Raw genomic sequence first — 10,388 nt, forward strand, 5'->3', positions numbered from 1 at the left:
AATAATAATATATCCGAAAGTCTTTTATTTGAGGAGAAAAACCTTGCTCGACATGGTTGGTCTGTCTCTAACCACTAAACCAGAAACGCCTAGACAGTGCCAACCCTATTATGGCTGGATATTTGATAGCTTCGCTTCAAGAAAATGCACAATAAAAATTACCTAAAATACATTGTGAGTGGGAAGAAAAAAGTCATGGTGACACCCAAAAACAGAAGTCTGATGTGCATCCATAACCAAATGAATCTTCAAAAGCAAATTTTGGAGGCTAAGTAAAAACTTTTGAGACCAACCACACACATGGCTTCGGGCCCCTTCAAAATCTTGGGTTGTATAGTCACGAATTGGCTAAAAGAAGTTTTCATTCTGGTCGAAACTTTTTTTTTTTTTGAATGAGATGTCTTTGTATCTCCAACCACTTGTAAATAAAGATTTGCAAATTGATTAATGATAATGTTCTGTAAATATGAGAAGTCAGCTTAGAAATATTCGACATACATGGATGTGACCACCAAGCCAGAAATACTTGATAGTATGCATTTATTTCATATTCATTTCCTTCTCATGCAAAACCCAAGAAATATTGAACAGAGTCTCGGGAATTGATGAATGTTTTGTTGAGGAATGAAGGCATCCATTTTTGGTTGAGGGTTTTTTGATGTTCTGTAATTTTTTTAATTTAAAAAAAACGAATTCTTGAATTCGATCCGATTGGATATCCGACTAGTTAGATGATCACCCTTACCCCATGATAGAATCAAAAGTCCAAATTTAGTCACACATATATGGGGTCCATTAATTTTTTTTAAATCACATATGTGTATGAATCGTCCATCCAAACCATGTGAGGGGCAGCATCCAAGCTACCTAAACGGCACCAACAAAATGGGGTACTTTGACTTAAACTACCCAAAAAACCTAGCCGTGAGTGCCCACCCTTCTAGATGGGTAAATCTTTTGAAATTTATAATATTTAATTTAAATAAAAAAAAAAACCATAAAACGACATTGCCTTTTGTTATCTGAATTCAATTGTGCCGACTGGGAATCCATCCCTTCAACCAGATTCCCGGTGCTGTTCTCCGCTTTCCCTCATCGTTTCCCTAGATTTTTTGCCTATCAAGTTCTAATAAGGTCTTTCATCTTTCGATCGAGTGTTTTCTTACGAGATTCCGCGTCATATGATAAGTGATACGATTGTTACGCCGTTATGGGGTGCTTTCTGAATTTGCATTAATCTTGTTTGGACATGTTGGATTGATGGGTCCCGACTACTTTTCGTTTTGATTAGGTTTTTCATCTCTGGATTCCAGTATTTTCTCTCGATAATTCCAATTAGGAAGTCCACTTTGCTCTCAAAAATTCCAATTAGGGATTCGGCTTTTCCCTGGGAGGTTAGGCAGCTTTCGTTTCAAGAATCATTCTTGCCTGCAAAATGATATGATTGTTGCTCAGTTTCTACTTTTTATGTTGAATTTTTATGTTTTTAATTGTTGAGTTTTTAATTAGTTATTTTCCTTGTTTTTGTTGGATTAATGAGTTTCACCTGATGACTATGTCATCCATCTGCAAATTATTGACACAACGTAGGGTTTTCTTCTTTTATTCAGATTCCTAAATTCAGGATTTTTCTTTTTCCCCCCTTAAAGGGATTTTTCAGAATTTGAAGTCGTTGAGTGAATTTAGAAGAAATCAAAACGTAATGGAGGACTGGGGTAATTATTTTTACCTATTATTAGTTTATCACTATAAACTTTTATTATTATAATGATTTTATTGACTTTGCTTTATTTCATCAGTTTGCTTCTGTGTACATACACAGTCTGCCCTGTTGTGCCTGTCAACTTGTTTTAATTTACAAGTAACCAGGGTTTATAATATGATTTGGGGAATAAGTTGAATATTTGATTGATTTTAATATTGGATGGATCCCTACTTTTAAATATTTGCTCCAAGAAGCCCCCATGGCATGTACTAGGTTTGACATTTAAATTTCATGTTCAGTTCTCGTTAATTGTGAACGCTTTTGGACCTAAACCTACTAGGGGGAGAAGATGTCGACATAGTCGGCTGGTTGCTTGTAGCATAACTAGTGTATTGGTTGAGTGACTGCATTTTTTACCTACAATCCGTAGTAGATAGCTTACTTGTTGTCTCCTTTGATTGAGAAATCCAAATTTAGCAAGAGAATAATATCTTGGCCCTTGGGGTCCTTTAGTCATTTGCATGTAATTTCCCTCTATTAATTATTTTCCGGCCACCTATAATTTTCTTCCCCACTTTAATTTCTAGAGTCTAAATGATAAGTTTTGTTTCTCTATATCCTGTTTGCAGCAGGTCTGCATTGCTAGAATGACAGTTTTATGTGTTTTCAGAAGATCATTTTCCCGATCTTAAGAAGGAGCAATCGAAGCATAATTGGGACGATGAAGATTTGGAAGATGATGGTGTGAAGGACTCTTGGGAAGATGAAGATGAGCCTGCTCCGGTATATTAGATTTATTTTGTTACGCGATGCTTCCCTAGTAATTCTTTTTGTTCTATTTATATGCATTCTTCAATGGCAAAGAAGTCACTTGGAATTTCACTCATGCAGTCTCCTTATTTACAAAATAATTTTTGCAATGTGTGTGATTGTTGTTATATACTGTGGGACGGAAGGTATGGAATGCAACCTATCAATATAAAATCTTCTATTGTTTGACCATTTCCCTTCTCCTACATTTGATCGTGTAAATCAAATACCATCCAGTTAGACAATAATGGCGGTGTGGCTAGATTGCCTCTTTTCGGTGAGAGTTTTATGTGAATGTGATGCAGTGGGCTTCATTTTTTTTTTATTGGTAGTGGACTTCATTCTTACCTATAAATAAGTACTTGATTATACATTACAGTGAACAGGGGATTGAAAATCAGAACATTTGCTGAATGTATTGGTTGGAGGTCTACTTTTTCTTGCTATATCTATGAATTCTCACTGCCATCAATCATTTTATGTAGATGTGCATCCTTTCATTTTGGTCATTATTTAAAATATTTCTTGTTTGGCCCCTGTTTATATATTATAATACAAACTCTAACTATTTTGTTTTACCATTGACATGTCTAAATGAAAAAAATTTGTAGGACTTTCCTGTCTTGCGTTTTTTTTATTGATTTTTCTTTTTTATGTGAAAGTTTCATGGTTTGTCTTAATTCTTGGAAATTTTAGTACTTGCTAATGATGTTTATTGGAATTATCGGAGTTTCACCGTGGATATCGAGGTTAAAATATTTAAATCTTTGTTTACCTTTTGCTTGATTGGAAGCTTTATTTTTGTTGAATGTTATTGTGGCTATATATTTTCACGATGGCAGTTATGTACTTTTACTTTATTATTCTTTGAGAGGGTGCATGTGAAGCTTACGTGGTGTTCACAGATGGTGGGTCATTCGGGTGAAACTCTTGTGGGTCATTCGGGTGATGTTGGGAATAATCTTTTACTTGTGTTTGATGTTCCTTCTCAATTAGTTGGATTCATTATCTCGAAATAATCTTGTCAGGCACCTAAGGCTGAGCCTTCTCCCGAAAAGGTTCCTAAGAAGCCTACGTCAAAACTGGGTGAAAAGAAAGGTACAACTGTTGAAACTGCTATGGAGGAACCATTAGATCCCGTAGAGAAAAAACTTCGCCAACAGAGGTAGGTTTCAGTGCCTCTGCTATTGCTAGTTTATTTGTTCTAATCTGTGGGATTACATGAAGTTTAAACAAACCGAATAATTTTCTTTGTTTAGCACTTTGCAAGATATGACTAGACTATTCGTTTAGGTTGGGTTGAACATTTGTCAATTGTATCATTTTTTCCTGAAGATTTTATCGTTTAATGAAATTTTACTGTTACATTTTTCTTGTCATTTCATGAATGTGGCTCGCTTTATCTTTCTCCATAGTCCATCCTTCAAGTCATGGCATTTGTATAGTTGGTTGTTCTTGAGATGGAGCTGACATTAGACCTTTTTAGAATATATGTAATTCTATATGATGTTCGACAAACCTGCAGAAAATCATTCTGACCGCCCTCCTTCGGGGATGGTCCGAGTTTGTACACTAGTTTATTATATTTCACTTACTTTTTTATTTCAATTTTGTTTTTGAGCCTGTCATAGATGGGAGATTCTTGATTATTGTTTTTTCTTTTGGTCCTTGTAGTTTTTGTTTGTATTAAAACGAAATTAATTAGTTTTTTGATCAATTTGAATTGATCTATTTATTCTTGAAAAATGGAGTAGATGAATGGATTTAAAATCTTTGTTTCTATCAACTTATCCAATAATCAAGAAAAATATATGTTCTTTTTTGGAAAAAAAGTAAGCATTCTGTATAAACAGATCTATTAAATTAATCAAAAATCGAAATGGAGGATTAATAGTCTTAAAATTTTGGAGCAGATTTTGGGTTCCAAGTCCAATTATAATAAAAATTCATCCCCAACCAAAAAAAAAAAAGTTTGTCAGTACTGATCAATTTTATTGGTCCCATTTATGTTGAATCGGACTAAATCTGTACTTTGTAAAATTAAATTATAAATAAGTAACAAATCAAACTAAGCTACATTGATTATCCTCAGACCTTCTTGCCAATGATAATCATGTAATCTAAGATAATGTTTGTAAATGTTTAAAAAATTATTATGGAATTTTTTTCAAATAAATTTACGAAACTTTGTAAAAGCAAATTTCATAATATTTTTAAAATATTTGCAAACATTACTTAAAAGCAGGGAAATCAATTGATTTGAGGTTTTGCTGGAGGTGGTATTTCATAATTGTCACCTTGCATTTGATCCTCTATTTTGTTGATGACGAGAAAGAAGAGAACTATACGAAGGTACTAGATTTTGTAATGGGTGTTTCCTGGCGACAAATTCGATCATTGATCTTACAAATATCTAAAATGTATGAGGATATAATCAAGGACAAAAATATTATAATGCAATTTGTCGAATTTTTCCCAACACTTTCTCATATACAACCAAACAAAATAAAAACATTTAGTACACTCCAATACAATTACAGGTATACACTAATTAAAACATAGTTGACAAAGTGACCCAAACAACCAAGCCAGTGCCGTTCAATGTGCTAAATTTCTGCTTCACAAATAGAAATCAATTTTATTTAAAGTCACGTCTTTTATTAGAGCTGATTCAAATTCAACACACCACGCTGACGCAAATACAAAAGAATTCACAAGTTACAGTAAAACAGAAACTATGGCTACTGCAAAGTAATGTTACATTTCCAGGAACAGAGGCATTTGCAATCTTATGGCTTTCAAAGTGGTTATACCACGAAAGTAAGGCACGCAGGCACGCACATCTGTCTATGGTCATGCTGCCTAGTTTAGAGATCTCTATGCTGATCCAAGTTAGTATTTCAGATATCCCTCTGACTCGTGATCCTATGTGGTACCATCTCAACCAAGAGCACAATCAGCTGGCTATAGATGCTTCGATAAACCCGTATAACTTCCATAAGTGCCAACTCCAGATACTATAAGATATGAAGTTTAGTGTACACAGAATGAAAAGAGAATGAATACATTAATCCAGTTCCACGAGTTGTGCTCTTCTTCTCTCAGCAACTTTCTTTCTTATGAAAATGCCCCATCTTAGAGCTGCTTTAAGTTTGAGCCACCCAACAACAGCTTTACCAGACGAACGTGTTCGATCCTCACCAAAACCTAAGTTTGTAGGCATAATCGGGGTGTAACCTGAATAGTCATAGCTATTATCATGTGCAGTAAATGAATCGTGACCATGTCCACCCATGCTAAACATTCGAAGTAGATGCTGCATATCTTCACCTTCAAGAATTTCATTACTTCTCATGCGAATTTCATCCACTGGAATATCATCATATCCCTTAAATGAAGTGAAATTTGATGTGCCGCCAGTATGGAAGCTGGACATGTTTGAGATTGGGGGACCAAGAGTTAGTGTATCCTGATCTTGAAAGGGTTGAGCTTGTTGTGTTGAATGGATAAGCTGATTATGAGGAGGAAATGAAGTATCATCTAATGGAATCGAAACTTTGGGATTCATATTATGCAGTTGTGTGGAATATCTGCCCTCATTGTTGTCACTGTAACCTGGTGAAAAAAGGTAACATTTCTTTGGCTAGTAAATTGAGTGTAATGGAAAAAAATTCAGTTGGATAAGCTAAACTAAAAATATGCTCTTTGGATAAGCTAAAAACTATAATAGAGTGACACGAGTAAAGGCAGTAAGTAACCCACCTTCTCCAAAATACACAAAGTCTTTTATAAAACATAATAACAATAATTGGTCTCGCCAAACTGCCAATTAGCTTGCATTTTAGATTAAGCTGAGTGATCGGTTACCTCCAATTGTCAACCCGGGATTAATTGACGGGTGCTCGGAAGGAATCAAGGCTGGATGACTAGGGAGACGAAGTTGATCGAAATAATTTGATTGGTTTTGTGAGCTTCCCATAAAATCATTTTGGGGAGCATTTGATCTTTTAGTTTGATCAAGGCCGAGAAGAGATTTGCCATCATACTCTATTACACGAGCCCAGTTGTCATATGCCTTCGTCACCCATGAGTCCACAGAGACCTGTGATATTACACCAATATAAAGTCGATGTTGAATTACTCACACTTCACTACAACATGAGTAATATTACTTTGCACCACGTTCCTGATTACTTGATTATCAGATAATAGCTAATCAAACATGGGAGAGAGCTAAAATATGCATATTCACAAGCTAAAATTTAGTGTGCGAAAGAATGACTTGTATGATTTAGAATTCGCTGAGCTTATAACTTTCAAATAGGGTAAAATGGAAAAAACCATATGGTTGACACTCAATGTGGCAGTTCTGAGGTAAAAGCTTGAATCTTTATGATTTAGTTTCGTTTAAAATGATCTGCTGCAGGTAAAGATAATTTGACCACACCATTTGACATTTTGAGATAAAAACATGTATTACGAGATCATTAACCTTCTGATTATCAGAAAGAGAATTGACTGAATGATACTGTCCACCAGAAATCAAACCACTCAATTCATAAATATCGTTAAACACAACCCCCACATTCCTTAGCTCCTCGGGATAGTAGACATAGAGTTTCCCACTCAAGACACACGTCTTTGAGTGCTCAACGAGGACATCCCACATCTTATTTGACATGCCACTTCCTAGGATCTGAAACAAATAGAGGAACATCCATCATGAGCATCGAATATATGCAGATAAGGGATATTGACTGAACAAGATGATTAAGTTACGATCCTCACGTTTCGGAGTTTTTGTGAGTCCTTCACTACAAGCTGCAGGAAGTGTTCAACCTTATATATCCCCGCTTCATTAAGCCTCTTGTGGAATGATCCATCTTTCCCAATCTTTTCCAGTCTCCACACTTCATCATGAAGTGCAGGTGGGTAATGTTTCTTGTACACTACAAGATCAGAAATGTTTATAATCAACACCTAACTTAAAGAAAGTCATTCACTGTTTACTACTCAGTGTAACACAGGCTTACATTCTCCTCTGTGATCCTTGACCGTGAAGGCCTCTGTCTTGGCTTCACGGATGCGAATGCCCTCACAACTGCCACTGGCAACCTTCAAACCAAGTCTAAATTTTCTGCTCCTAATCCAACTAGAGTTATCGGTGAATGTGATCTCCCCAAGGGTTCCAACACCTTCCTTTAAAACCACTTGCAAGTCCCCAGTCAGAAGTGGCCTCTTTCCTTCGCGTTCTTTTACCATGTGAGACTCAAACTCTTCCAGACTCCAGTCATCTTCATCTTCACTGTTAAAATCACCTTCAAGGACAACAATATCTAATTTAACGGAGGACCCTGGACCTGATGTTACAACGCGGCCAGCGTTTGAATCGAGTAAGACGATATGGATTGCAGCACCGTGCTCCCCCTCCACTTTTCCACCCGTAAAAAGAGGTAGCAACAGCTTAGACTTGAAGTGCAGCTGCAAATTTCTTCCATCAGGACCTTCAATTCTTTTTGGGGAAACCCTGTATGTGTTTTGTAGGGGATCAACATTAACACGCTGAGGCAACTTAAAACAAAGGGAGGCAAGGTCACTTCACAGATTGAGCGATATAGATACATATTAGGTTCACTTATTAGAGAGTGAAAGAGACACAGACGGAGATTCAACTTCTGAAACTTATAGTTTAACAATGAGTCAAATTATACCTTCCATTAATTTTGGCAGGGGTCAACCTTGTCAAGGCACGCTCCACTTCTTCACTGACCTGGTAATTAGGTAGTCAGAAAACATGCAGACAATGACTTAAGATCCATTTACGTATCCAATACGATTTGTATAAACAGAGGAATTATCAACAAAGAAGGTTGTAACCAAAACAATCCAAAGACCTCTTTACGTAAATTTAACTAATTTCAGAATTCCAATCCTCGCGAGGTATTACTTGCGTAATGGGACAAATGAGAAGAGCAATAGTTGCTGTGCTCCTCACATGTAAAACCTCAATTTCTCTACCTAATTCTAAAAATGTTTCAAATTCCCAAAATATCATGACTATCAACCGAATTCTTAGGTTGGCCAGGCACATAAGGAGATTGATTAAATGAAAATATAATGACAAATGAATCGGTACATAAAGCAAAAAAGGTTCATAATTCTAATACCGAAAATTGGTTATTAAACACAACTGTAATATTCCATAAAGAGCCTATCCTACTAGTCGTATTTTATGTAATAGTATAGGTTTATGTCCATTAGAACTCTAGTAAGCTGAAATACTATTCGTTCTTGACTATTTACAACACTGCTATGGGCATACAACGCTTGTGCTCGGTCGCAAATGTGTATCACAGAAAATCTCACAGTAACTCGTTTTATCTGTCAAAAATCAGACTGCAGCTTCATAAATAAAGAGAGATAAAAAGGAGAATTCGTAAAACAATTCTAAATTGCAAGTCATTCAAAGACAAGGCGTGTGTGCGGCAATAATCGTGTTGGGTGCGTGCATTCCACCTGGCGGAAAAAAAAAATTGTTACTGATCTTTCACAACTAGAGATCAGATAAAATTTATCAAAAAGACTATAAAGTCTTACAACTCTCCGAAGAATTGGTTCCAAGGACGAGCAAAGCTTCTGCAGACTGTCCACCTTCAGAGCCTCGACAATAACACTGCATCAACCATAAACACACCCCACCCCTCAATAGACAGTAAAGACTAAACTCACAACCAAAACTTGGAGAAATTCAATCATTGCAACAACTCTAATAATGTAAATTACCTAGCAAGGGCGGGGCGTTGCCGTTTCCTATCCGGCTGACCTTCCTGGCTACCACCCCCGGAATCCAACGGACGTTTTTCTCTCGCAGCCATACTGTTTGATCTTTCCATATACCGAGCCTGCATCTAGATTCGAACGATCTGTTAAAAAAAATCGTATTTTTGAGATCTAATCTGAATCTTAAACCCGCGGAAGTCAACAGTTCCACTTATTCCAGTGACATTAGCGCGAACTTGAAAAGCTTCCGTCTCTGGAGAAGGGATTAAAAGGGGTTGCAACGGTATTTGTAAAGCGGGAAAAAATTGAAAGATCCGGGAAAGGGGGAGAGGGTTTCCAAGAAAATTCTGGTGGGTTTCGTGGAAACTTCATTGCTGCGTTGAAAGCCGAGTTTTCAACTCTGTCTGTTCTGCTGGCTGCTGAAAGAGAGGTGTGTGCTACTGCCACTCCTCCGCATTTACTACTTGAGTAGACTGTCAATAGCAAAATAAGAAGACCAAAATAATATTTTTCTTACCATGTCATCATGATAAGGCCGGCTTCATATTATCTTTCTTACGTGTCAAGATGACGTAAATCCCACTAAAATTCACGTCATGTTATAACAATTATTTTTGTCAAATTATGTCAAATATTATTACAGGTAGATGTGTCGTAATCGGGTTTTGTAAAAAAAAAATTAGAATGAAATATTCAAAATATCTTATATTAGCTTAATTCATTTTCTGTGTTTCAATTTCAAATTTGTCCATCAACTTAATTATTTCAAACTAATGGATTTCAAATATTTTAATTTGAAATTTTCTCCACAAATCCAAGTTCATCAAAACAAATGCAACCTCAGGTTGATCATCGATGACATTCTGTTTTAACCTGATATGGATCCAAAGATATTTGCCTTAATCAATAATAACAACTAATTTGCTTCTTCCAGTAGAGGTCCATCAGACATCCCTGATGCTATCTTCCAATATAGAAAAAAAGAAGCCCAAACTCAAGAAACAATCACAGATGTGTAGGCGCAGTGAAAGTTGATTTACTCGACAAAAAGAATATATATTAAATTGGAACAAAAAAAAGTTGATGTCCAGTT

General features: G+C 36.1%; 2 protein-coding genes across 5 annotated transcripts; one reads left to right on the forward strand and one right to left on the reverse strand.

Moving 5' to 3' along the window:
- The first annotated feature begins 1,001 nt into the window (after positions 1-1,001).
- On the forward strand, positions 1,002-4,000 carry LOC142523180 (uncharacterized). 4 transcript variants are annotated; one of them, XM_075626837.1, is made up of 6 exons: positions 1,002-1,134; positions 1,292-1,394; positions 1,611-1,715; positions 2,379-2,488; positions 3,544-3,680; positions 3,931-4,000. In XM_075626837.1, exons 3-6 carry the CDS (start codon positions 1,703-1,705, stop codon positions 3,983-3,985), a joined length of 315 nt encoding a protein of 104 aa, XP_075482952.1. In that variant the 5' UTR covers positions 1,002-1,134; positions 1,292-1,394; positions 1,611-1,702; the 3' UTR covers positions 3,986-4,000. The 4 variants fall into 4 exon arrangements, with proteins under 4 accessions (XP_075482952.1, XP_075482951.1, XP_075482950.1 ...); XM_075626836.1 differs by having other exon boundaries at positions 1,650-1,715; XM_075626835.1 differs by having other exon boundaries at positions 1,004-1,134; positions 2,376-2,488.
- A 1,126-nt stretch (positions 4,001-5,126) lies between these two features.
- On the reverse strand, positions 5,127-9,733 carry LOC142523351 (calmodulin-binding protein 60 C-like). The gene is made up of 8 exons (XM_075627123.1): positions 9,299-9,733; positions 9,113-9,188; positions 8,227-8,285; positions 7,549-8,042; positions 7,304-7,464; positions 7,008-7,211; positions 6,383-6,617; positions 5,127-6,130 (listed from the first exon to the last, which is right to left on the reverse strand). The coding sequence occupies exons 1-8, from the start codon at positions 9,421-9,423 to the stop codon at positions 5,583-5,585; spliced, it is 1,902 nt and encodes a 633-aa protein (XP_075483238.1). The 5' UTR covers positions 9,424-9,733; the 3' UTR covers positions 5,127-5,582.
- Between the last annotated feature and the right edge of the window lie 655 nt (positions 9,734-10,388).

The sequence above is a fragment of the Primulina tabacum genome, chromosome 13 (assembly GCF_025594145.1).
Source record: "Primulina tabacum isolate GXHZ01 chromosome 13, ASM2559414v2, whole genome shotgun sequence".
Classification (NCBI taxonomy): Eukaryota; Viridiplantae; Streptophyta; class Magnoliopsida; order Lamiales; family Gesneriaceae; genus Primulina; species Primulina tabacum.